This window comes from Netta rufina, assembly GCF_964035555.1.
Source record: "Netta rufina genome assembly, chromosome: 23".
NCBI classification, from domain to species: domain Eukaryota; kingdom Metazoa; phylum Chordata; class Aves; order Anseriformes; family Anatidae; genus Netta; species Netta rufina.
In genome coordinates, this window is record NC_140147.1 from 1153949 (window position 1) to 1180942 (window position 26994).

Genomic DNA, 26994 nt, shown 5'->3' on the forward strand with positions numbered 1-26994 from the left:
GAGTTTAGTTTCTAGAGGAAGGTTGCCTGATGGGGCCCTGGTCTGGAAGTTTGGAAATCTGGGACCAGTTTCCAACTCCTTCCAGGCTTCTTGAGTGGAACTGGACACTTAACTGGTCAGTTCCCCATCTGTAAATTGAGCTACTTCTACTTCATTTGTCCTCAGCCTGATCTGCTAGGGTGCAGAGGGGCTGAGGTGTGTCTGTTACAACCTTGTGGAGCCCCCAGAGCGAGCAGCACAGCCCTGAGCTCAGCCAGAGCCTCCAGCAGCCATTGAGAAAGAGTCCCGGGGTGTTAAAATGGACGCGGTGCCCTCCGGGACGGGGCAGGGCGAGAGGCAGGAGCCGGCCGGGCAGCGCCTTTGTTGTGAAGGGGCCCGGTGGGCCGGGGCACCGGGCGCTATGCAAATGGGAGTGCGTCAGCGGCCCCGCCGGCCCGAGGGGCCCCGCCGAGGGCTTCCTGCGGGCGCGGAGGACACAGAGGCTGCCTTGTTCCTGCCCCCTCCCTCGGCCGGAGCGGCGGCGATGCCGGTGGGGACGGCCCGCCCGCCCTGCCCCCGGGCTCAGCTCCGGTAATTTGGGCTGGGCAGGCAGGGAAGGCGGCGGCAGGCTGCGGCTCCCGATGAAGGTACTCCTCGCGGTGTTACCGGGCGAGCACAGCCCCCCCCGGGGCCGAGCCCTTTTTCCCCCCGGGAGCCCGGAGCGGTGTCCGGCTGCCCTCTAGCGGACCCCGGCCCGGCGGCGGCTCCACCCGGGGGGGGGGCAGAGGAACCGAACGGCGCCGGGGCGAGCCCAGCGGGGCCGTGCCGCTCCCGGGGGCGGCTCCGCCTCGGTTCCACCGGGCTGCACTCAACGGGCAACGGGGCCGGGTGGGAGGAGGGGGCTGGAGCCGGGGGCCCGGAGCCGCGCCGTGCCCGGTGGGGCCGCCTGGGGGCCGGTACAGCCCGGTACGGCCCGGTTGTAGCCCGGTACCGCAGCCCAGGTCGCTTTCTTCAGCCCCCGAGCGCCACGTGGCCGAGCCGAGGAGCTCCGTGTCCCCTTCTCCCCCCCGCCCCACGCTCCCGTGCCGGCCGCTCGCCGTTTTGAGGCGGTTTCGGGCTTTTTTCCCCCCTTGCCCCTTTTTTCTCAATGGGAGCGGCCGCGCCCGCCAGGCGGAAGGCGTGGGAACGGCGGGGCGGGCCGAACCACCGGGTGGGGGGGGTGGGGTGGGGGGAGCGGGCCGTACCAACCCCTCCCCGCGCGGGGGGGGGGGAGGTGCTGGCGTGGAAGGGCCGGCGCGCACGTGGGGCCGGAGGGCGACTCCAAGTGCGGCGGGGGGGGAGGGACGGGACCCAGCGCCCCCCCCCCCCCCAGCGCTGACTTGGAAGGGCCGGGCCGGCGCTCAGAGGGGCGGGGCGGGCCGTACCACCGCGTGGGGGAGAGGGGGGGGAACAGCGGCGCGGTGATGGCGGCGGGAGGGCGGCAGCGGCTCCCTGTAGCCCGGAGGAGGCCCCGCGCTTGGCTCCGCGCCTCCATCCCGGGGAGCGGCGGCGGGGCCCGGCACCTCCTCCCCGCGCTGCTCTGCTCACCCCCTTATTCCCGGACCCCCCCCGCGCTGGTTATAGATGGTCTCTCCCAGCGGGCAGAGCCGGGGCGTGCGGACCGTACCACGGAGCGTTGAGGGGGGGGGGAGAAGGAGGAGGAGGCTGGACCGTACCACGCGGCGCGGGGGGGCGCGGCCTGTCCTCCAGCAGCAGCGCGCGGGCTCCGGGCTCCCTCCAGCAGCGGCCGGGCCCCGGCGGCCCCCACCCAGCCCCGGCTCCCGGTTCCCGGTCCCCGCCGCCTCCTTCCCCTTCCCCTTCTTCCCCTTCCCCTCCCTCCCCTCCCGCCGCGCCCCTTCCCGCCCCCCTCCCGGCCCCGCTGCGTGGGAGGCGCCGGCCCCGCTCGGCAGAAGGCCGCCCGCTCAATGCCCACGGTGAGGGGGCCCCGCGGTGCTTGGGGGGGGGGCACCGGGTGAGGAGGGGCCGGGGGAGGCCCCGCAGCCCCCGCCCCGGGGCGGGCCTGGGCCTGGGGGGGGGGCTTCGAGGCCTTTCTTGGGTTTTTGGGGGGGTCCCGGGCCTCAGGGGGGGGTCCTGGGGGGTTTTTGGGGCTTGGGGGGGGGTCCAGGAGCCCCTCTGGGGCCTGGGGGGGTCGTTGGGGTGCGAGGGGGCTCTGCTGGGAAGGGGGTGCCCGGTGCCCCCCTGTGGGGGGGTTCTGGATTTGGGGGGATCCGTGGGGTTTTTCTCGCCCCCCTCCCCTCATGAGGAGGTGGGTTTGGGGTCCTCAATCCTAGGGGTTTGGTGGGGTAGGGGCTGGGGGTCAACCCTCAGCTGCAGGATGGCGGCAGTTTGGGGGCTCCCTGGTCACAACCCCCCCCTCTCAGGGCTGGTTCTTGGGGATGGTGGCAGTTATGGGACCGGGGGGGGCTCCCCTCGCCTGTGGGGTGGGGGTGAGGGGCTCCATGGGGCGGTTTGGGGCAGTGGCTGTGCCTCCTGCCTACATTTGTTGGGGTGTTCGGGGGGGCAGCTTGCTGCCTCTGGGCCTGCAGCGAGGGGGGAGGTGGGGAGAGGGCTGGGGGGTGCATGGGGGCTTGTACCGGGCACGGGGGGGCACTTGGAGGCCTCAAAGGTGAGGGGGGGGCTTGGTGGTGGGAAAGGAGTTGGAGAGGAGGCGGTGGGGAGCCTGCCTCGTGTCTGCCCTGGGGGCGGCCTGCGAAGGGGAGGGGGCTTCCCTGGGAGCTGGGGGCCTCGGGGGGGTCTCCTCCAGCCGGGGGTGGAGCTGGGAAGGGGATGGTGGCCAGGATGCGGGGCTTTTCCTGGGGCTGCAGCGGGGACAGGGATGTGGAGCTGGAGAGAGGGGGCCGAGGGGGCCAGGAGCGAAGGGCTGAGGCTGGGAACGGCAGGGGTTTGCCCTGGGGGGGGGCTGCAGGTCCGGGGCGTGTCACAGCAGCCCCTGCGCCCTCGTGGGAAGGCTCCCGGTGCCGTGGGGTCGGGGTTGGGGTTTTCGTGGCAGGGCAGCCGCGTGCTGGTGGCTGTCGGCGCGAGGCAGCACGTTGGCTGTCACGGCGCTCCCCGAGCGGAGCAGTCGGGTTCTGACTCAGAGCTGCAGTTGGTGTTTAAAAGGAGAGAAAAAAAAAAAAAAAAAAAGCAAAAAGCTAAACCCACCGCCAGCAGCAGCCTAAAAACTCTCTCTTCTTATGACTCAGCGCCTCCAAACACCCGGAGTTCGTGAGCTCAGCTGCTGGGAGCTGGAGCAAGACAGGGCAGGGGGGGTGCCCAGGGCTGATTTTGGGGGCTGCTTGGGATTTGGCTGCCCACAGCCCCCGGGAACGGCGGCTTCTGCCTCTGCCCCTTGGCACGGGGCTGAGCTGTGGCCGCAGCCGCTGCCTCGCTCCTGCCCCAGGACTTTGCCCCGCGCCGGGGAACGGCCGCCACTGCCTCGTCCTGCTGGAGCCGGGCTGCACCGGCCTCCTGCGAGGGCACGTTTCCATCCTCGCTTCGAGGAGGGGAGCCCCCAGCTGCAAACACGGCTCCTGGGGGGCTGCAGGGCGAGCGGGGGCGCTTTGGAGGATCTGTGGGGGGTGCTGGGGGGTTTTTGGAGAGCTTTGGTGATGCAGAGGGATCTGCGCGGTGCTGGTTGTGCTCGGCCTGGTCTGGCAGCGTGGGTTCCTGCTGAAGGGTTGGGGTTTCAAACAGCTCTGAGTAAAGGGTGAGAGGAGCCCTAAATCTCTCGATCCCTTCTCTTCTAACCTCGAGGGGCCGGCTGCTGCCTCTGCTCAGGGCGCTGTGTCGGTGTCTTTGTTCCCCCTTGCCAACGAGTTAAATTCTTCCCGGCGATCTGCACCAGGAGCCCGGCTCTGCTCGAAATAATGCACCCCGGAGTTGAACAATTGTGACGTTGTGGCCGTGCAGTGACATTTATCAGCGAGCTTCAGTTCCAGGCTGACTTTAACCGCCGCGGGAGCGTGGCCCAGGAGCCGGCTCCCCACCAAGTCCTTTCTCCAGCAGAGGTAGATGGCAAATTCAAAGGGAGCTGAGTAAGGTGCAAGTAATTCGGCTTTGGAGCTCCGCAGGATAATAGCCCTGTTGCTGTGCGGTTGGAAATCGCTTTCAAGTCCGGCTTGACTTGTTAATGGTTTTTTTTTCCTTTAGATCCTTGATCCTCAGTGTGAGAATATTTCCTCCGAACCGCCGGGGAGGCCGGCGACCGGGCGATGTATTTCCAGAAGCCAGCAGTTGCTGCAGTTCAGCTCACCCTGCTGAGCTTTAGAAACTAGTTTAGAGTCCCGTAACCACGAAGCATTGACTAAAAGTTACTTTTGACTTAGATTTTTCTGAGTTAAATGCGATTTTTTGGTGTGAGGAGGAGAGCGGTGAGCTCGGATCCCTCTGTCTTTTGGGGGGCCCTTTTGGTTTACACTTCAAACGCTTCTGGTAACTTCAGACTTTCTGGGTATGCCAGTAATATTCAAATGTGTCTTCTGAAGGATTTTTTTTTGAGCTAGGTGGTGGGTGGGGAAAGCATTCAGCAAACTCCCAGATGTCAGAGCAGCCCTTTAAGCGGCGAAGCAGGTTCTGGCTCACCGGACAGGAAAACTGCAGCGTAAGGCACGCTGCCAGCCCTGTCCGAAGGGCTCGGGGGCTACGGCTGAGCATTTCACCTCCGAGCTCTCCAGGATGGGCTTCCCCACGTGCTGATGCCCGCGTTGGAGACGGGTTTGACCTCACCCAGACTGAGGGAGAAACGTTTTTGTGCGCGGTGCTCGAGTTTTGGTGCTTTTGCTGGGTCACGTCTGAGAGCCGTATCGCTTCCCGGCGCGTCACTTCCAAATGAAGATTTTTTTTTTTATTTTTTTTTTTATAATCTGGACTTTTTTAATATCTTGCAGAGGCAGATTTGTATCTGCTGTTGTTGGTTTTACGGCCTGGGACGGAGCGACGGGGGCAGTGCAAAAGGAAACGCATGAGTCACCGGCAGAACTTGTCAGCGCGCGGGGAGGGAGCTCCGCCGCGGGGGTGGATAGGGTGGAACAGTAAGATTCTGACCTCACCCCTCTCTGGGCACGTGTCGTCCCGAGCAGGCTTCCTTCAGAGCGTGTTCAAGAGCTTTTTTCCAAGAATGCTGGCTCCAGAGTTTTTCTCTGTATGCTAGGGGGGTTGGTGCTTCGGAAAAGGCCATCTCGGTTCTCAGCGGTGTGGGTTTGTGCCGTGCTGGGGCCGGCTGCTTCTGGGGGCCTCGCTGAAGCCCCTCCTGCAGGGCTGGGTCTTCAGGACGCTTCTGGTGGAGAATTGGCACGCCGCAGGTCGTTCAGAGGAGCGATGCAGGAAGAGGAAGTGAAATAAATATCGAGCACACTGCGAAGGTCAGGAAAAGCAGGGCTGCGGCGCGCTCGCAGGGTGGAAATTTTCACCGTCAGGTTTTGCACCGGCAGCGCAGCGTGGGGCTGGTTTCACGTGTGCGAGCACAAACCACAGGAATGAGGTTTTCTTGAAGAGGAAAAGGAAAAAAAAAATAAAATAAATCAGCAGTTACCTAAGGTCCTTAGCACCGAATGTGAATTCCCGCTCGCGGGGCAGAGCGAGCGCGGGCGCTTTCAGAATAGCGCTCTCCGCAGCCCGAAGTATTCTCCTCACAAATTAGCGGGCTTTGCTCCGCATCCTGTGCTCTGGTTGTTTGGAAAGGTGAGCCGGGTGACCTTTCCAGAGGTATCTGTGTTTTGCAATCCGGGCAGGCTGCAGCTGTTGCAGGCGGTTGAGCTGTCGCCGTGCGGCTCGGGAAGCGCTCCTGGCCGTGCGCTTGGGAGGCGGTGGGACCGGGAGCTCCCTTGTCCCTTTTAATACTTTTTTTTCATCAGATCTGTGTCCCTGAGCTTGCAGAGCTGCAGTTCAGAAGGGAAGAGCCCCGCTGAAGCATCCGATTCAGGAGTCAAGGCGCTGCTGGGTGCTGTAGCCGGGCGGTTTGCTCCTTGGGGCACCCTCTGAGATTTCTGTCAAGTCAGGAATTCGTTCAGCTCCTCTCTCTGAGTTAGCTGGCGAGCCTAAATAAACAAACCGGTGATTAATAGGCCTGCCCCTCGCTTACGCGTTAGGCAGATTTGTAGGATTTGGGGACTTTCTTCTCAGCTTGGCCCCATTAGGCTCCACCAGGCGTTCCCGCAGGTAGGGCCGCAAGCTTGTGGTGGAGCCTAAGTGAGTCCTGTCACGGACTGTCACGGCCCGCTGAGCCTGGCTGGGGAGACAGGCGTCTTGATTGATGATTATTCCTTGCTAATTAAGTCAAACGACGTGGGGAACTAACTGCCAGGCATTGCTCCTCTCAGCTGCAGGAATCACTGTCGCTGCTGCCCCGCTCCCCTCCTCTGGTTCCCCAGGGAGCTCTCGCGCCCCATTCACCGTGTGGATGTGTGAGGTGGCTGCTCCCTCCCTCAGCCCAGCCCTGCTCCACCTCATTTTCCAAGCCTAGGAATAGGGCTAATTAGCTGAAAAGCCATTTCTTGCTTTCTGCTGTGCAGCCAGCCTTGCTGTGGGTCATCATCGCCCCGATGGCGTGCAGCTCCCCTGGGGTTTCGAGGTGCAGACTTTGACGTTTCTCCCTCCCTGCGTCACCAAGCGCTCACCTGGGGAGCTGAGAAGTTTCCCACAACGGGGTTTTTCCCCTTTTGCTCCTAACCAGAGGCCTGGTTGCTCACTAAACTCGAGCTAAGTGGCGTTGCAGTTGAGGTGAGGGGCGGAAGGGCTGCTTTAAAATAGGATTGAGCGCTACATAAACTTCTTACCCTTCTGGAAATCGTTTTTCAGGCTTAAATACGGCGCCTTACGTTTTTAATCACTCCTGAGCTATTAGGTAATTAAACGCTCTAGTAATACGCCTCCGGGGAAGGTAAGGTGCTGGCGTTCCTGCTCGGCAGATGAGTCAAGCTCCTGGAAGCAGCGTGGTCAAGGTCAGGCAGGAGCAGGTGCGGGGCTCGAGCCGGTGCTGCCCTGTGCCACGCTCCGTGCTCTGGAACCTGTCCCCTGCCCGCCTCCTGCCTTAATGGCTCGGTAAATAGTTCTTAAAAACCATCTTTCAAGTAATTGGGCTGAAATTCCCTCTGATCCGCTGGAGGGAGGGGAAGCGTAGCGGTAATGACCTGATTTGATGCGGCTCACGGCTCGGGTAGCGCTGGAGGAGGCTCCTCCAACCCCGTTATTGCTGCTGAAGAGGAAAAATGTGTAAAGGATTTGTTTAAATACGGCACGATCGCTCTCCCCCCCGGGACGGCGTGCTCTGAAATGCTGCAAGCTGCTGGTACTCGGCTCCCAGCTCTGATCTCCTACCCCAAGATGTGCTGATGACTGGTTTTGGTTCAAATCACCTTTTTTAGGTCCTAAAAACTTGGTTTGGGGACCGTTCCTCTAGTGTAAGCCTTCAGGGTGCATCAGGTGGCTTGAGCCTATATTTAAATAGGGTGGAAAACCCCATCCTGGTATTTCTATGGGAAAAAAACATTTTCCTGCGTAGTTTTACAGGTGTTGGACACGTGTGGCTGCTGTAACCGTGGGGCTTCTGTTCACCATGGTGCTGATAAAATGTTCCAGGATCCCCTTCCGAAATCTGTATTCGAGTCACTCGGCGAGAGCTGCTTTCAGGTTGGGGGAGGTTATTGGAAACATCTTTGTTCTTGCCTCTGGCAATCTAATTAATGTGTTTTTTTGGCGTTGAGAGCTGTTCTTGAAGGAAATAATTGCTGTTCTTTGGGTGATTTTTGACTTCGTGTCAGTGAAAAAGGTATTTTTGTACTACTTAATTTGACTCTTTTAAAGCGAGGGTCTCATTAAAACGTTGAGCGCACCACGGGTTCGGGGTGTGAATTTCCAGGCGTGTGTTTCCCTAATTGCGTTCACTCTGCCCTTTCAAGGCAAACTTTGCTCAAGTTGCAGGTTTTGTGACTTCTGGGCTGGTTTGGATTTTACTCAGCTGCTTTAAAACTTCTTTAGAAACGCAAAGTGTCTGCGGCGGGTCTTTGGCTTTCTGCTTTTTACGTCCCTTATTCCTTTCAGTTTAGGGGTCTGCTCTGGCAATACACGATTCCAAAACAGATCTCACCCTTTGGTGCAGTTTCCCTGCACAGCAAAGCTGCTTCCTTCCTCTGCAGATGAAATCTGGTGCGTCTGAAGTCGCTCTGTACCCACGAGGAGGTAACAAAGCTCTAACAAAGCTCGTTGCCTTCCGACTCCCTTGCAGACGTGACACATCGCTGGCCTCCTTCTGCTTGCTGGGGAATTTCCCCAGGCCCAGGAGGGCTCCTCCTGCGAGCCAGCAGGAGGTGAGGGACGGAGCGGTGTCGTCTGAGCGAAATCTCAGCCTGGCACGGCCTCAGAAAGCTTCACCAGCATCTTCCTGACAAGCTCAGCTTTGAGCACATCGCTTAAAAACAGCTGAGCAAACCTTGTTTGACCTGCAGCAGCAGGAGCCGTGTTGCTTACCGAGTTTTTCAGCCTTAAATGTCCCCTGCAGGGTTAGTTCAGGTGAGCTCCGTCCTCTCTCAGCAGGCCCATCAGCTCTTGCTGTTGCTGCGCCAGCTGTGAGTGGGAATCCTCTGCTGGGACTGGGAGCTTTAACGCCCCGGGCTTGCTTTGGAAATGACCAATTCCTGCAGGATTCCTCCCTGCTGCTGCTGGCAGCTCGGTGGCGCAGTGCTGGTGGTGCTCCTGTGCCACCAGCAGTTGAAATTCCCTCCTGTTCCTGCTCGTAGTGCTCCTGCTGTTGAGAGCACGAAGCTGTCGCGTTGTGGGCACAGCCTGCAGCACCGGGAGGCAACAACTTCAGGTTTGTGTGCTGGACCCACCTGGAAACACAGGCAGTCCTCTCTCATCAAACAGAGAGCTTTAATTAGCAAGCGGTTCGTTAATCTAGGAGTGGGTCCAGCCCTGCCTCCACTTTCCGCCTGTCCTGATGGGCTTCAGGGTGAGCACTTGTTTCTGTTGGGCTTGGGAGTTGGTGGTTTTCCATTATTCTGCTCGCTCTGACTTAAAAAAATGTTAATTTTGGTGGAATTAGCATCCTGTTTACCTCCTGCTCTTTATGACCTCGCTTGTTGGGGTGTTAGTCACCGGCAGCGTGTTGTTCTGGGCAGTTTTAGTCATGCCTGGTGTCATAAATCGTCCTGAATGGCAGGAGCTTGAATCAATGGTGCAGTTTATTTCTGTTTATTACCCTGCTGGTTCCTCTCAAACGTTTACAAGCAGCAGCTGCAGGGGCTTCTCCTGAACTGCTCCTCATTTTGGGGCTCTTCGTGCAGCCTGAAATCTCAGGTGGTCGGAATTTCAATGGGAGGAAAGGGAAGCTGCTTTGTGCTGCTCTAAAAGAAATGATTGAGTTGGTGTTGACTAATTTCAGCAGCTCGTACCGCTACTGATGGTTCAGAGCTTCAGGCTCGTTAATAGTTGGAGCCAGAAGCAAGAGCTCCTCTCACGTGCTGTTTTCTTCTCCTTGCAGGTGTTCTGTTGGAATATACGTCGCACATTTATGGCGATTCTGAGCGTGAGGGCAGACTTCTGCCAGGCCCAGCACAGCATCCTGGCTGACAAGTGAGCCGAGAGCGGGGGGTTTCACGTGCCATAAGTACTTTGCCTTGAAGATTCCGGACACAGCGAACACAAATATATGGGATATCTTCTGCCCATTGGAAGCATATTCCTCTTACTGACTCTAGCAAAACTAAGCGTCAAGAAAACAAAGTGGAGAGAAAACCTGCCCTTACTTTTTTGCCTCACCAGTGCCTAAATGTAGAACAGGCTGCCTAGTCTTGCATGTAGTCAGAATTCGTGGAGTCTGAAGGATACCACCTGCAGCAGCTGAGGCCGAAGCTGAATTCGAGTGGATTCTGAAGCAAACCTGCTTTCCTAGAAGCGAAGTCTCTAAGGAACAAACACGTCGAAGCAAGCTCTGATCAATCCCAGCCATTTTAGTGGTCTTTTTAATGTTTTCTGCTGTGAAACGTTTCCAAGGTTATTGATTTATTTTTTTTTTTTTGCCCCTCACGCGTTTTGTTTGCCATTATGAACCGTCCAGCCCCCGTGGAAATCACCTACGAGAACATGCGTTTCCTGATCACTCACAACCCAACCAACGCAACCCTCAGCAAGTTCATCGAGGTAAGGCAGGCAGAAAAAATGCCATCCTTCTTTCCTTTCCTTCCATTTTCCTTGTGTGCTCATCATTTCTGTAGAATTATTCACACCTGCGGTTCACAAAGCTGTGACTGTGTTACGTGCTACTCGAATCAAGGCATTTTTTTCTTTAATATTTCTTAAGTATGTTGTTTACATTCTCTTGACAGCATGAGAAGAGAATTTGCTGATTACTTTTCTTCCAAATCTTGCACTTCTTTAAGTAAGAGGGGCAGGGTGAGCTCCCATTTCAGAGCACAGCCCCGCACCCTTGCCATTGTTTTTGTCCTGGCTTCTGAAGGACTGCATGTTCTGTGCTCTAAACAGAATTTTTCACTAAATAATACGGTGCTTCTGATACATTGCTCATCTTCTGGCTTTTAAAGTAGCAATTAATGGAATTGTGACTGATTTCTGAACTTCTGTAAGGCAGGGTTAAGCGCAGCGCTTACGCTGATGTTTAGTTCTGAGGATGTTTTCTCAGAGTGCCCCGCTGATCCCAGAGCTGTTCTTCTCCAGGGATAAATGCTGGCACCTGAAGCACCTGACAGCTGCCTGGCTCTGTCTGTGGGAAGACTCTGTTAAGATGGACAGTGAAACAGAGCATGACTGACACAATAAGGCCTTAAATACAGCAAAACTTAATAATTTGACCTGAGAAAGTGACAAATAGTTTCACCTACTACACACACACAGAGTATCTGCTACTGAAATAGTAGTGCAGTGTATTTCTGTGCTCCAGCTTGCTCCAAACCCGCTGTATCTTTGTGCCCTTTGTATCCAGAGGACTTTTATCTTGCCTACGTAGGCCCTTTTCATTCCCAGGAGATCCTGTCATCTGATACTGCTGGCTGACTGCAGCAGACTTCCATCACTTAGCAGCCTGCTCTTCACCCCGAGTCCGCTCATGCATTAGTGGTTAATTTGTTCGCAAAGCCACATTTTTTAGTCTCTGTTTTTTCAGCCTGTGGATTGTCTTCCTTTATTAGGAGGCTCGAGTCTGGAACAGATTCTGCTAATTGTTAAAAGTCATATTGACTCAGCCCAAACACGAGAGGAAATTCTGCTCGCTGTATCAACCTTCAAAGTGAACTGGAACAGCTTTTTGTTTGATCTTCTGATTATTTATCTAGCACAATGTGCTACTTACAGTGCATTACAAGGAAGCTGGAGTATGGTGGTGTGTGTTCTGTTCCTCCCTGCCTCAAAATGTCAGCACTGGCTGCAGCGACCAGTTCCAGGCTGCTATTTAAAGACAAAAAGAAGCTGCGTGGAGAGGAGAAGCAGCTATTCTAACTTTGCTCTTACATATGCATTTTTTTCCACCCTGGCGTTTCCCCAGGGAGGAATAATTCAGAGGAGTTTTATGTTTATTCCTGTCACTCGTAGCCCTTATCCTAACGCAGGTCATAAACGCTCCTTTCACAGCTGGCTCCTTCCTCGTGCAGTCACCTGGGAACCGTGCAGGTAGTACCTCTGGTGTGGTGTAAAATCTTTACTTTTGCAGCTGATGAGGAAGTTTTTGAGTTTCTCCTCCTGGCGGTGTGCTCACCTGTTTCCTTTCTTCCTAAAGGAGCTGAAGAAGTACGGAGTGACAACCTTGGTGCGAGTTTGTGATGCCACTTACGATCAAGCTCCTATCGAAAAAGAAGGAATCCAGGTTCTAGTGAGTTGTCTTTACCACTGTCTATACATGAGAACTGCTTGTCCTCGAGAGCTGGGGACAGCTTCGTGCTTTGGGAAGAGCTTGTGACTGCTTCAGAATGGTCAAAAACTGTGTGCTCCCCTGCATCAGCCAAAGCTGGTCTTGAGAAATTCACAGTGCTTCTGTGAAATGTACCTGCTGATGATTTTCTGCAGCCCGAGTGCTTTAGTTGGGATAGAAATGTCTGCTCCTGGGTTTCTGGATTGGTTGGGATACTCAGGATGCATTTTAGTGACTAGGTTGATACTGATCCATAGAGAAGTCCCAGGACTTTGTTCTGTTCAGCCTCGTGTTTCACACAACCTGCTCAGTCCTTTCCACGTAGCACTTGTTGGCTTTCCATTTACAGCTGCCCTTCTCAGGATGAAGATAAAGCTCCCGTGCTGAGCCCCCAGTGCCATGCTGGTGGGCTGCTGCTTTTGGGTAGGACCCAGGTTTCTGTGGGCCCTTCCAGGGGATCTGTGGCTGGGAGCACAGTGCTGGTGCTTCCCTGCCAGGCAGATGGAAGGAAATCCTCTTGCACAGCTACTGCCTCTGTTGGCTGCTACTGCAGGCTGTTCTGAGCATTTATTATTATTATTTTATTTATTTTCTAGTAGGTGTGTGTTTTTTATTTATTTTTTAGTAGGGGTGTGTTCGAATTAACCTCGCGGGCAGTATTTTTCCAGGCAATCCTTGTGAATTATTGCAGTGTGTTAGATACAATCAGTTGATTTTACTGGGGTGAGTAACACCCTGCTGTGAGGCCAGGAATTGCATCTCGCCTCCTCCTTGCAGGTCGTCCCCTTCCGTTGGTGCTGCTGGTTGTGTGCCGGTGGTGGCTGTTGGGTTTTGTTTTTATAATGGCTCAGCCGGAGGAAAACCCTCAGCTTTCCGTTAGGACAAAAGCTCCTACTCCGGTGTGTCTGTGAAATTCCACGTGCAGGTCAGGCAGGTTTCTTGGCTCCTGGCCCTGGGAAGCATTCACTCCGCTTCCAGGCAGCCACGTGTGCCTCCGTGCTGCTGGAAAACTCGGGCACTGCAGGGCTGCCAGGCCCCCAGCTGCACGCTGGAACAGCATTTTTGTTCCTTCTGGAGCTCTCTTGGGCTGCGAATCCTCTAGCTGTGAGACCTGGAAGCTTAGCAGAGACTGGAAGGACGAACCTGTGGTGTGTAAGCCCTTGGAGCCCTGCTTTAAGCCGGGATTTAGGGGATATCAGGTCCCGTGGCACAGCAGGGACCTGAGTTCATCCTTGAAGACTGAAGGGCAGTCTCCCTGTGTCCAGCCCCACCAGGATGGCATCGCTGATCCTGATGATGCCAGTCGTGATCTTGCTTTCATAACTGGCTGTATTGCAGCTGTTTGGCTGTGTGGGGTCAGGTAACCAGTTACTGACACCACCGTAGCTTTTCCTTTCCGTTAATAGTGTTCTTTCCAAACTGATCCCTGTCGCCGTTCAGAAGCGGCGAGCTCCCAGCTGGCTGAAAAAAATCCCCCCTTTATTTAAAACTAACACTTGCCTGTAAAAATAACAAAGATTAAAAACGCAGCCTGATGGGGCTTGGTGTCTGTTTTAAAACCGTCGGGGCCAGAAGCGTGGCGAGACCCCAGAAAACGAGGGTGTTTGAGCACAGCCCGCTCCCCTGCTGCGGTGCCGTGCGCCGGCACGCGGGGCACAGCGTGGCAGAGAGATGCCTTGGCAGATGGCAGAGTGAGAAACGGGAGAGCGAGCTGCTCCCTGCCTGGCGTAGTACTACTGCGGGGCTGTTTGTCAACAGAGATTAAGGCCAGGAGCCGGGCAGGGATGGAGGTCGGCTCGGGGGCTTTCTGCGCTCTTCTTACAGCTACGCTCGTGTGCAAGGCCTGGTGGTGTAAAAATGGTACATCAAAAAAAGTGTTTTTCCAGCTTTTTTTTTTTGCGCTGACTAGCAATCAAGGAGGGCTGCAGTAGTTTTGTTCGTGGTGAGGATCTAAGATGCGTTTTTGTGGATTTCTTCCTGCTTCGTGCTGTCGGGAGCGCCCGGTAGAGCGGTGCCTTCGCTGCTGCCTCTGCCCCACCATGGCCTTGGTGCTGAAGGAGGGACAGCCCCACGCTGGTGGCCGTGGTCTCATCCCGTGCAGGTGCCAGCAGTTCTCCTGCTCCTGGGCTTTGAAGAGAGGGAACTTGGTGGCTTCACAGCCCTGGTGCTGCCCTGGCTCAGCCCCGCTCTGCGCTGTCAGTCCCGCGGACGCTGCTGGCTGACAAACCCGGCGCTGCTCTGCTGAGCAAAGCTGCTCCAGGTAAAGGGTAAATGGGAGCTGCTGTCACTGCCCATCGTCCTTCCCAGCTCCTGCAGGGTGACACAGCAGCACTGCGGTGTCTGTTGGTGCATCATCCTGTTTGTTAATGGCTGCTTTGCTCGGGGAGCCCAGCAACTGGTTCCCGGTGCTGTCTGACAGGTGCTCGGAGCTGTTGCTGGCAGAACTCGTAATTAAGGGAGGAAGACAACACAGACCTGCAAAACTTGGTTGCTATTACTCCTCTGGTCCAGAATTACTCTCGTTCCCTGCTCTGAGCAGCATCCCATCAGCGCTGCTGTCATGCCAGTGGTGTACCAGGACTGGGAGGTGATGCTCTCCCAAGAAACGAGGGTGGTCATTAATTAACGCACAGCAGCACATGCCTCGTGCGGACGTGAGGACTGGCACGCAAACAAAAGTAATGCAATCACATGCTGCGTGTGGTCTGCAGGAAGGGATTTTAACCTAACCCAAAAGTAGGGCGCAGAATTGAAATGTAAATCCTGCTCTCTGCAGGTTGGCTTCAGCAGAAAGCATCTTGCAGCGGGTAAAGCCTCTTCTCTCGACTGCCCAGGCGTTTCTCCCTGGGACAGCGCATGACACTGGGCCTGAAATAATACTGCTGGCAGAGTGTGATTGAGTGGAAAATCTTGTAAAAGCCTTTTATTGGAAAGAACAAGATTTACTTTATGATGTTGTTGTATAGCCTTGCAGCTTGCCGTGTTGTCCCAGGTATTTTTAGTTTCCTCCTTCCTTTAAAAAGGAGAGCTGCACGCTTCCAGGCTTTGTCTTTCTGAATTAATCAGATGTAAAAGGATTTAATTAACGTGAAGATCTTTGGTTTTGCAGTTCTGACAGGTTTGCACCTCGCAGCTTTTTAATGGTTGCAGTCTGGAGGGCTGAGATGCTCCGTGCTCAGCTCTTCTCGCTGGTCAGGAAGTAGCGGGGCAGCTGTAAGTGCATTGCCGGGGAAAAGCCTGGCGTTTTTTAAGCCTTCCCTTGTGCTCGTTCAGCTTTCCCACGTTCTTGCAGGGTTCAGAGAATATTGCTTGACATTAACCTGTTCTCAAGATACTGCTTGGAAAAACTCAGATCCAGCCAGTGAAGGAAAAGGAGGAAAGGAGGGCTCCTTTCCAAGCACTTTCCCTTCCATTTTGTGAGGTTTTTAAGAACACCAAACGCTGGTTATCAGTCTCTTTTGTGAAATCGCGTTGCACTCTGCTAATGAAAAGTGCTAAATAACCCCGAAGTAGGACTTTTCCCCTTGCACTGCCCGTGCCTGAGGTTGTGAAATGTGCTGTTTGTGCTTGAAATGCAGGACGTGTAGTACCCCTCCCAGCGCGGGTTCCAGGAGGGAGCTGTGACCTCGAGAAAATGGGAAGCTTCTCACGTGTAATTTTGGTTTCCAGCCATTCTGATGACATTAAAGGTGGCCTGGATAGCTTAAATATCGGCAACCCCTTTTATAGACAGGAATGAAGCTTTAAATGCTGCTTTGTTGACTTTGCCATTGTCGAAGCACTCTTTTTTGCTTTTAAATATGATTTATTTTTTTTTTCTGGCTTGCGAATAGCCAGGTAACAGTAAGTCTTGCTCACTGGGTGCGCTGACAGCTGTGCAGGCTGTTTAATTTAAATTGCTGTGGAGTACCATCTCCGCAGTACAAATAGTATTTTAAAAGGTTGACACATTCACAGGCAGAAGTTTACAGTGCTCCTCTGTCAAATAGTTATTTGAAATGTCCATTGATTTTTACACTTTTTAGTAAAATGAGATTTCAAAGGCAGCTATTAAAAAAACCTACTCTACAAGGAAGTTATTGTCAAGTTCTACTTGAATTTTATTGAAAAGCCTAATGCAATGGTTGTTAAAAATTTAGTGTTGCATTATGATATTGACTTGCAAGCTTCTACCTAGAAAAATACCCACAAAACACGAATATTTACAGGATATTTTCCTTCTCCTGGTTATGGTTACCGTGCTGTTGCCTACAGATGAAATTTGTGATTGTGTGCATGTGCTTCAGGAACATCTATCTAGAGCTGCTGTCTTTTTTTCCTTCGAAGGACTGGCCGTTTGATGATGGAGCGCCACCCCCGAATCAGATAGTTGACGACTGGCTAAACCTGTTGAAAACCAAATTCCGCGAAGAGCCTGGATGCTGTGTCGCTGTTCACTGTGTTGCAGGGTTGGGCAGGTTAGTGCTCTGCCTCCGGGGCTTTCTGCTGGGCTCACTTAGTCGATGCATTTGGGAGGTAGCTCGCAGAAGGTGTTAGGTAAATGCCAATATCCGTGTTTTGTCCCACGTAGTGCTTTAAAGCATCATCATCACGATTGTGTCGTTAAGCAAAAGAGATTTATTGCAGCTTAAAAATCGTCAGTAATGTCATACGCCTGATCTAGTGTCAGAAGAAAAATGTGGAGTGATTGTTCAGAACACTTCTCTCAATCACGGACGACGCACAGGCAATTAGAGGCGTTACTAGTTCGGAAGTGTTTGTTTTTCTGCTAAAATGAGGTCTCTTCTGCTAGGTCTCTTACACTTTTTTGACAAATGCAATATACACACAGAGTACAATTTCTAAGGCTGTACATATTTTTAAAATTTGCTCCTGTTTCCAACTCTACAGTATTAAGCACGTGGTAAATACAAAAAAAAAAAAAAAAAGCATTTAGAAAAACTGGTTCAACTATTGACTTTCTTACTCTAAAGTGGCTTCACCTCAGTGTTAGAGAAGGGTTAGGCTTTTATTTCTTGCTCACATGCAGACGTGTGTTTCTCCCCTTCTCACTACTTGTAATGTAACTTCTTTCTGTGGGAAGAACTTCCTTTCAAGGTGAAATAAAAAGTGCTGCTCAGAAAGCTAAATGCAACCTTCGTATTCCCAAGTGTAATCCCTGAGTGTTGTTTGTCCTAAAACTAGGACAAAATGGAGCCTAACCGTCAGTATTCTTACAATAGCCATGGGACTGTTAATATTTAAGGATCTGAATGAGTAGGCAAGAAAGGTGGATTAAAGAAAGTCAAGTCCAACGAACAGAGTTGGAGTGCTTCAAGTTCTTAAATTTTCTCCTCTGGAGAGGAAGAGATTGGAGAAATGAAGAGATACGGAGAGAAATGGCCAATATTTAAAGAGACGAGAGCCAGCCAGGTAAAACCCAAGGCAATTAACATGATTTCTTTGTCCATTTCTGCTCTATTTTTAGCTGAGGAACGTCTTTAGGAAGGTGGCCACGTGTAACAAGTGATATTAAACTGTCTTTTTTTGCATAATGCCAGGCCAAACTGTACCAGAAGCTTCCCATCTTGTGTATATATTGCAGCCTCGTGTGCTGTATCTGCTCCTTACACAATTACCTTTCTGCTGTTGCTCTCAGACCGTTTGTGGCAGAGGGGAAAAGGAAGAGCTTTACAGATTTAGCTTTAATCTGGCAAACCGTGCCTGTAGCAGGGCATTAAAACTCAGCTATAGTAAACAGTTTTTGTTTTTGTTTTTGTTTTTGTTTTTCTTCAAAGCAACTGAGATTTCAGATTGTTCCCCTTGGAAAGTGAATTCTTCTTTTTATGCAGGTGGCAGCGATAGCGAGCTGTTTCTCCTGCGCTGTATTTTTGTTTAGCTATGAGTACAAGTTGTCCAACTGCTAGCACCTGTTTAATCCCTTACTGCTGTGCCACCAGAGGTGCCTGGTGCAACTCTACGTGTTCAGCAGGGTGAACGCCAATCCAGGAGAAAGCCGATGTGTGCTGTGATCTCAGCTTGTTTCCAAAGCCAGCTCTGTGATCCTAACTCATCTCATAAATGAGGACCCCAAAGCAGAAAGCTGTACTTCATCGCTGCTGGAATGCCCAGTTCCAAGAGCAGCATATAATAAGTTTTATCCGTAAAAGTCAGCTGTTCAGTGCTTCACCGATCTCTCTCAGGTACAGCTAAACCTAGTATAAGAAGCAAAATACAGCCAGGTGATGTTAGAGATTTCTTTTACCAAAGTAGAAAATTAGGTTATAGTGAGATGAGAAAGCATAACCATCTCGAGCTGTTGCTCCATACCACCAAACACTGAGGAACGCTATTTGTGTGTGTGTGTGTGTGTGTGTGTCCACTGGAAACAGAGCTGCCTGCTAAAAGAAATTTTACATGAGATACTCAGCAGGCAAATGGCTTTCTGTAGATAACATTTAAAGAGGAAATACTTAAGCTGTTTGTTTATAGATTAATTTGATGCATTTTGAAGGATTCAATCTATTGTTTCTCCAGATCTTCCTTAAATATTGATTTTTCCTTTAGGGCTCCTGTCCTGGTTGCACTTGCTCTCATTGAATGTGGAATGAAGTACGAAGATGCAGTTCAGTTTATAAGGCAGTAAGTTAAGCTTCCTCGTTCTCGAAATAAATTCTCGCTTTATGTTGTATTTGAACAGCATGTATCTTCATAAAGGTTTGTTAGATTTTTTTCACTTGTTTTCTAGTTGTTATATCCTGACAATATGGAACATGACTTTGATGTTAATGCTGGAGGCTTGTGCCCTTTTTCTCTGCGTCAAGATGAGGATTAAAAAATGATATCCCTCCTCCTTTTTTTTTAAATCCGGGCTTATGTATTAAGCCATTGGACTAAGACCCAAAGCTTATGGACTTAGAGGGGGAGGCGGCCTAGGCTAGGGCTGTAAAAATTGTGGCTGGAGCTGGACATGGACTAATTGCTCCTCATTCAAAAAAATAATAAATCCAGTGAGTTTGGACCCCCAAGCAGCTCCATTTCTCCAGCAAGTAGGTGAGCATCAGCACTCCTACAGACGTTGCGCATGAGTGCGTTATCCACTCAGGAAATGTCAGCAGCCACCTTGTCTGGAAAATAGCAAAACTGGTAAAGGATGAGAACGCAGAGCCCTGTTGGTTTAGCAATAACATCAGATCTTGAAATGAAGCCCAGCAGGTAAGATTGATGTTGAATGAGCTTTGTCAAAAAAGCAATTCATCCTTTTATGGATTCCCAGGGTCTCCAGTTATCTTTGTAAACTATATTGATGTCAACAGATTTTTCTGAACTTTTCCTTTTTTTAAATTGCTTTTTATGTTCCTAGCTACAGTACCTTTCACATTGAGAAGTTCTTTTCTGAGCACCTCTTATATAGTTCTGACTGACTGTCATGGTCTTACTTAGCTAATACAAGTAGCACATGCGTCTGCGAGGAAAGGGTGACCTTGTGGTGTTCAGTGACTGCTGCTGGTGCTGGAAATAAACTCTCCCAATCCAAGAAAAGATGCTGAAATTTGCTAATGGGATTTTGATTTCAATATTGGCACGTAGATAACGAGCTGCATGTGCTGCTCTAATTTCTTTCCTCAAAGTGTCGATGGATGCCAAAATGTTGTTTTATGGATACAGAAAAGCTTTGGAATGGGGGCTAATCTACATTAGAATGTATATGATGATCAAAGCAGTACATTTTCCGTTGATATTAGCCTTCATTCTGTTTGTTTTAGGAAAAGGAGGGGAGCTTTCAATTCCAAACAGCTGCTTTACCTTGAGAAATACCGACCTAAGATGCGATTACGCTTCAGAGATGCCAACGGTCACTGCTGTGTTCAATAGAAAATCTCAGACGAAGGCAGAAGTTAGCATGGCTGTTTTCTGGACTCTTGGCACCTGGAAATGTGAATCTGGAATCAAACTACGTCATCAAATTAGTGGTGGAGTCAGTGCTCCTCAACCTCTGTCCTAATGGTGGTGATGATTGGAAAAAAAATAAAAATAAAAAAAAAAATTAAGAGAAACATTTCAGTGAAGGATTGTTTTCTCCTTAAGCTGCAGTTTGAACATCTGCAAGGAGAAAAGAAAATCAGTTTCTGAACCTTCTGTATTTTTAACTTTTTAAGAAAAGAAATAAAGTAAATTTTATGTCTAAGGAAAACCAGCAAAGCATTGGCTTGTGCAGAAACTATTTTCTTGATTTGAGGAAAGTACCCCGCAATTAGGGCCTGATGCATTAATTCCAATAGGACTCTTTTAAATAGAGTTGCCTTTTTTTTAAACCTTGCTGAGAGCTGGCAGACAGACACGAGGAGAAGCCTCTGTTTCTGTACAGGAGCAGTCTGACAGCCTTAAGCCCAGCCTGGGCGTTCTAGAGATTTGGTGATGTTTGTGCTGTATGTCTACATGGTGTTCAGACTCTGCAGGTGTGAGAAACTTCCTGGTGGGCTTTAACAGAAGACTCATTGTCTGATATCTCTGGTGAATCTCCTAAAGGCCTTTTCAGATTGGTGGGAGACAGCGATTTGAACTCTGTGCGCGTGTTTGTGTGTGTGCACGTGCGTGTGATTTTGTGTGTATGTCTAAATCTTATTTCTCCAAAGAATCTGGCTGAAATGTTAATTGTCTTTCTGTTGTTAGATAGAAAATCTATCCTGGCAGAAGACTGACGTTCAAAAGTGTCCTAGGTGAGCAAGGGGCCAGTCAGACAAGGAACTGAGATCAACTTACCTGTCATAAGGAAGAAGAAAAGGCTTTTTGCTGCTGTCCAGATTCTCTGCCTTTCTGAACACAGTAAATCAGGATTTGGGGGGAGGGTCTTGTTTGCATTGTATATGAGGTGTAAAGATAGTATGCACACAGAAATGCTGTCCACAAAGAAATGCCTAGTGTGGGTCTTTTCCCAGACTAGCCCTCATGTACAGTTCAGTTTAACCACTGATTGCCTTGTTATTTTTTTATTAGGCTCTTTTGGAGGGAGAATCTCTAGTTACACACCAACATGCCTATCATGCATTTACCATTGGCAGACCGTAAACACGCTGATTTTGGAGTGTGGACTTGGCACCATGTTCTCTGTAAGGCCAGTGATGATGTCTGAATTAATCAAGGCAAGTCATTTTACAGCCTCTCCGAAGCAGTTTCAGCCAGGCTAGTTCTACCAAACAGACCTTAATTCGTGCCCTGCCCCAGTAGCGACCTCATGCTTTCGAGTTGACATTGCAATATCCAGCAACGAAAGGCTTTGAGTACAGGGTTAGGGTCATACCATCCTCTCCTGTGACACTTTGCAGTGGAGCACCAAAGGCTTTTTGTCTGTGCCTCTAGAAGGTGTGGACTGGTACCCATCTTTTACCAATACCTCAGCTGCTGGCTAAACGAACTGCCTTCACGGGATTTCTTCCTGTTCTAGACTTCTGTTTTTAATTCGCAGCTTAACTGCAAAAACCCTTTCAGAAAACAAGTAATGGGCTTCTACGATTCTATTCCTGGGAGAGATTTTATAAATTTAAGCAAAGAATAATGGTACTCGTCAAGCCCCTCATTTTACAGATGTGCCGACAGACCTCTTCTGAGGTCCGTGGCTAGAAAACTGCACTCCACACCACTCAGTCTGCACCTGACTCAAGCTGTATTGTTGTACTAAGTTCCTTCCTCCTGTTAAGATGTGTAACGTTTCTGATTCCTTTAATAGATAAGAGACGAGAAAGTGTTTGTGATGTCAATGCCTACATTAGGGAAATAACCTATCTGGTAATGTTCGAGTCCACGGGGAAGGTAGATGACGCTGGAAGTATCTAATTCTGGCTTTTACCTTCCCCTCACAAACTAGAAGCTAATGCTCTGTTTCTGCAAATTAAAATGGGTGTTCTTAGTAAAATGAAGTACTGGTAGACTAAGCTGATTTGACAGAAGTTTGATTGGAGGGGAAGGTGTGGAGCTGGATTCAAAACAAAAACCCCAAGCCCTTCTGAAGATCAATTAAAAAAATATATATATATTTTACATGCTGTATGTATAACTTTGCATTCTTCCCCCTAGTTTTACTCTGATTTATAATGTACTAATTATATACCGTGACTCTGCAGCCTTAATTGAGGAAAAATACTGAAAAGTGCAGGCTGTCATGCAGCGTAGACACAAGCGGGGGAACGTAATTGTGACCAATGTCCAGTAGGCACGATACTTGGTTCAGCACTTGAACGTAGTGCAATAAAGTTCTTGCAGTAAAATGTCTCTTCCCTCTGGCTCTTAATGAATTTATTGCAGGTCATTAATGCTAAATGTTTTGCTTTGGTCTCATCTGTAAGGGCCTTTGGACAAGCTTGTCCGTGCCCCGTGTATCCCTAGGCGTCATTCAGTGCTGCGTGGTCTGAACTGGTCGGTGGCTCCGTAACTACTGGGAAACACTGGTCCACTTCTGAGAACAGAGCAATGGTGCAGACAACCACTTTCTTTCAAGTTACCTGTTTAAAAACATGAGAACGTGTAAATATACCTTTAAAAAAATATTTTTATATATATATATGTAATAATTCCTGCTAGTGTTTCTGAGAACAGGCAGAGATTTGTTGCAAATCGTACTGTTGTGCCCTGGACAAGACTAGACACCGTGTCACCTGGCAGGGTTTGAATTGGGTTATTGTTCTGGGGTAACAATGAGCGAGTTTCTGGAGTCCTGGATCCCAGTCAGTTCCCCTCGTTGGTAGTGGAATGCCACCGAGCTGATGTGCATAATTTATTGAAGTGACACTAAGGTGCTATTTTCTGGGCTGCACAGATAACAATCCGATCAGCTTTGCTTTGCTGCCATGAAAGGAGTAATGTTACTTGCGAATTGGCATCGTGTTTCTAATATTTATCAGATTTTCCCACTAGTGTACTAGAACAAATTTTTGGTCCCTGTTGGCAGTGAGATAATAAACCACTTTGGCCATGAGGCTGAAAGCAGTGACTGCCAGCTTTCATCTCCTCTTTCTGTGAGGATGTCTTTGTGTAGCTTTGTCTTGTTTCTTAACGCCAAGTTCTTGGTTGAAGGTTTTTTACCCTTTTGCTTACTGTGCACAGAAGTAAAACAGCGTGTTAACCTAAGGCTAGTCAGTAGGAAAAGAAATTCCATGCTTCACTGGAACTGAGCTATTCCTGTATGAGTTACTTATTTCTCTTGGTAGCTCTTTTCGCTCACATCTAGGCAACCTCAGATACTAATACTTCCTCTAACTGGGGGTAACTGCATCACGTGCGTGTTTATATGACTTCAGATGGTGCTTCTGGGGCAAGTAAGAATGAGCAGAGTGGGGTATCTGTGTTGGTCAAGAAACTGCAGGAGTCATGGTTACACGCTGTTACAGAAGCACAATGCTTTTAACTGAAGTTATGAATCATTTCCCTTAGTCTTACCACTTGCAAATCCATTCTGTGGATCTCAGGAGAGCAGTTAGGTCCGTGTTCCTTGGGGGAGAGAAGAGCTTTGTGAGTAAAACAGATGTTGGAGTGTGCTGAGGGTGCTGTCAGACCTGCTGCTGCTGTAGAGGGGCAGTGGCACCGCTAGAAGACAACGCTCCTGTAGCTGCTAGAGGTGGTGGCAGCAATGGCTTTGGGTTGTGATGCTCCCTAACAAAGCCAGGGAGGCTGCTGGAGCCGAGGCACTTGGAGCACAGAGATATTTGCAGCTGAGCTCAGTAGTGTGGTGCTGGGCTCTGGTGAGTCCCCCAAAGGGACGAAATGATGCTTTAACAGGTGTAGCTGGAACACCTTTCATTTTCGACTGTCCAAGAGCTATACAGATGTTGTTTTCCATGGCAGTCCTGTGTTAAATATTCGTATCCCTAGTTTGAAAACAAACACAAATCCCACCCCAGAGGAGCTAAGGCCGAGGACCTTCCTTGTTCTCATTGCCTGCCTGGTCAGAATGAAATCACTGTCCCCAGTGAAGTGATGCGAGTGACCCTTGATGGCTCTTCATGCCTTGTACCTGGTCCAGGTCCTGCTCCTGCTGGTGGGCAGCAGAGCACACACCGGGGACGAGGCCGTCTCACAAAATTGCTCATTACCTGACCCCAGGGTGTTGGTGCAGATGCTGAAAGCTGCCTCCAGGCCACCCAGCACAGGAGCTTCACTTCTGGGCTCGGGCACTTTTTGTCCAAGCCTCGTTTCAGGGGTGTGCTCCCAGGTAACTTGAGCATCTGAGCGCTCTGTGACTGGCAAGGTGCTCGCCTCCTGAGGAAACGGCCATGGGGGAGATTTAGAGGCTGCTAGAGAAGCTTTGTTTTGGCAGTGGCTGCTGGCAGGATAGCTAGAGTTTGAGGTGCCTCTGTCTGTGCCCTTTCTTACAGGGCTTAACTCTGTAGATGGAGACAAACGAGGGACACCGAGAGTCAACACCGGAGGAAAATCCCCGATCCAAGCCTGCGGATGAATTAGAAGAGCTCATGGGGGAAGAGGAAACAGGTAAGGGATTGCTTCTTCTCTGTCCTGTGAGGGAAACCAAACGCACTGAGTGATAACACGGCTCCTCTAGGGCTGCACGAGGAGTCAACGGAGGGGATGAATCTGGTCCAGGACATTTTTTCTTTGGTTCCTGAAGCCACTCTGGTGGGAAGCAGGGTGGGAAGGCTGGCTGAATGCTGATGACCGGAGTCCTTTATTGAAGGGATTCTCTCCCTGACAAGCACCCTGAGGGGATGCGCACGCAGGGAGCTGGAGGATGCGATGTTGTGAAAGGCCCCCTGCCCCCGGCAAGGCAGGGGAGCTGGAGCTACTTCCATCTGCAGTGTTTAGCAGAGAATGGAGAGCACAGCACGATCCCCTGGCTGAAATCATATTCAGCAAGCCCTCGCGTTATCTTTGGCAAGGCCGTGCGTGCAGAGCTGCTGACCTTCCTGGGCTACTGTTTTGTTTCTGTTTCGTGTTGCCCTTGTTATCCGAAGGGCTGCGGGATCATTAGCTTGCTGGGTGGCACGGTCTTGCTGAGCTGGTTATTCCAACCCGCTGCACTCGGTGCTTCGGGGTGCCTTCTGCCGCAGCCGATTCTGCATGCAGCCCCAGCCTCGTGCTGCTTTGTTGGTGATTTACTGCCGTTTCGATTCCAAATTTCAATTTTAAGCACTAAAAGGGAGAGGACGTTCCTCCGTGGAATATAAACAGCGTTAGGACTGAAGTAAGAGATTTCCCTGGAGGAAAGGACGGCAGAACCCATCGGGCTGGAGGGAAACGTGCACGCAGGTGCAGCAGGTTGTTGACTTGTGGTTCCCCGAGCTGCTCGGCCCCGCTGCCTGCAGGTTTTGGGGCTTTCTGTTCCCGCAGAAAGCTTCAGCCCCACCACTCAGCGTTTGGCAGGGAGGGGAGCATCTGCTTTGCTGGGAGACCTGTCGCTGCTTCTGATCTGTGCTTTTTGTGTTGCCCGGGGGCTGTCAGGCACGCAGCGGGGCTCCTGCTGTCGGATCAGGTGCAGGGGGGATGAGATGCAGATCGGGCTCGGGGGCTGGTGCCCTGGAGGAGCAGCTGGGGTGTGTTGTACGCGGGGCACCTGCCGCGTTGGAGCAGCTTGGCCTGGTGCTTGCAGGACAGATCTCTCCCCTCTACCCTGAAAACAAGACGAACGGTAGCGAAATGGTGTCAGATCCGCAGGAAAAAGCTACAAAACGCCCAACTTTGTGATAATCACTGTGGCTCTTTGCAACTATTTCAGCTTTCACCACCCTTATCTGGTTGTGCTGCTTGGGACGGGGGCCTCGGCTCAGGGGCAGGCTTTTGGGGTGTCCCTTGTTGTGGGGCACTCATTCGTATTCGCGGTGTCTCCGCAGCCAGGATTCAAAGTCGGGCCTGATCTTGCGGCCGTGGAGAGGGGCAAGGGGAAAAAAAAAAGATTCCATTAAAAAAAAAAAAATGTTGTCAAGGAAACTGCTTTCACAGTACCACTCCGCGCAGCCAATAAGGCACAAAGAGAAGTCTCCCCACAGCAGAGCTGCGTGCAGCACGGGGTAGGCTCCACAAACGTAATTGAGACAGCGGGAATTCGGTGCTAACTACAAAGCCGTGTTTTGATTACCGTGTGGACTCCATCCCAACCTACCCTAGTTATTCTTTGTACCTTCGCTAATGAGCCAGTCTTGCCTTCCTTTCTGTAAAACTAGCCAGAAATTCTAAATAGGAGAGGGGTCAGGAGGAAGGTGTCAGAAATTACAGCAGACCTGCTTTTGGTAGCAGTATTCCTCCTGCAAGGATAATTACTTAAAGCAAGACGGATGCTCTGCATTTCAGTTAACTCCTCTCCAGCCCGCGTTAAATCCATTACAGGATGCCTCGCGTGTGACATCCCTGTCTTTGTCCTTAATGATGACAGTAAATTTAAACACCCTAGGAGGGCTGCAGATAGCTGCCAAGGCTCAGAAAGCTGCCGCTGCTGCTGCTGCCACCGCTCTGACATCGCCCCACGGCTGAGGCCACCGGAGCTGCTTTGGGAGCACCGAGAGCGCTGGTGGCTCCCCCACGCTCTCAGCGGAGGTGAAAGCTGCGCTCACAAAGCTGATGTGACGCTGATAACCCGCGGTTGCTTCCTGGTTACTAGGTAATAGCCCTGTCCCAGGTGAATCCTTCGTGTCTGCAAAGGTGATTTATCACCCGGCTTTCCTGTTTGCGTTCTGCCGAGCCGAATCCAAGCCTGCCATTTATTTCGGGGCTTCGGCGAGGAAGCAAAGCCGGGTTGCCAAAGGGCAGCAGAATTAAACTGTTTGCCTTCGCTTGAAAATGGCTTTAAGTGAATTGTGGTGCTCACAGAATCGAGTCTTTCAGCGATAGCTGAGACAGGAGGCAGCTCTGGGCAGCTGTAGTGCGAGCAGCACGGGCTGTTTCCTGCCCCACGTCCGTGTGATAACTGCCAGAGCCCCCCGGTGCCTCTCAGTGCAGACCAGCATTAAGCTCTTGCAGGACTGAAGTCCGGGACAGCTCTGTGGTTCTGCCAGCACCTCCCTCGACCCATCTCTGCTGGGATGCTGCCCTGCTGCCCTGAGCTCAGCTCCCTGCGGTGGTCCCGGTGCCCACCTCCCATCAGTCCTGCCCCTGGCTGCTGCAGTGCCCGGGGGGCGAGGAGGAAGCTTCGCTGTCAGCCC

At 51.5% G+C, this 26994-nt stretch overlaps 1 protein-coding gene across 4 annotated transcripts; it reads left to right on the forward strand.

The window, feature by feature from the left end:
- The first annotated feature begins 452 nt into the window (after positions 1–452).
- On the forward strand, positions 453–20056 carry PTP4A2 (protein tyrosine phosphatase 4A2). 4 transcript variants are annotated; one of them, XM_084300567.1, is made up of 6 exons: positions 453–626; positions 9494–10152; positions 11741–11833; positions 16199–16329; positions 18419–18493; positions 19618–20056. In XM_084300567.1, the coding sequence occupies exons 2-6, from the start codon at positions 10057–10059 to the stop codon at positions 19724–19726; spliced, it is 504 nt and encodes a 167-aa protein (XP_084156693.1). In that variant the 5' UTR covers positions 453–626; positions 9494–10056; the 3' UTR covers positions 19727–20056. The 4 variants fall into 4 exon arrangements, with proteins under 4 accessions (XP_084156693.1, XP_084156692.1, XP_084156694.1 ...); XM_084300566.1 differs by lacking the exon at positions 453–626 and adding an exon at positions 1690–1952; XM_084300568.1 differs by lacking the exon at positions 453–626 and adding an exon at positions 5249–5378.
- The last annotated feature ends 6938 nt before the right edge of the window (positions 20057–26994 follow it).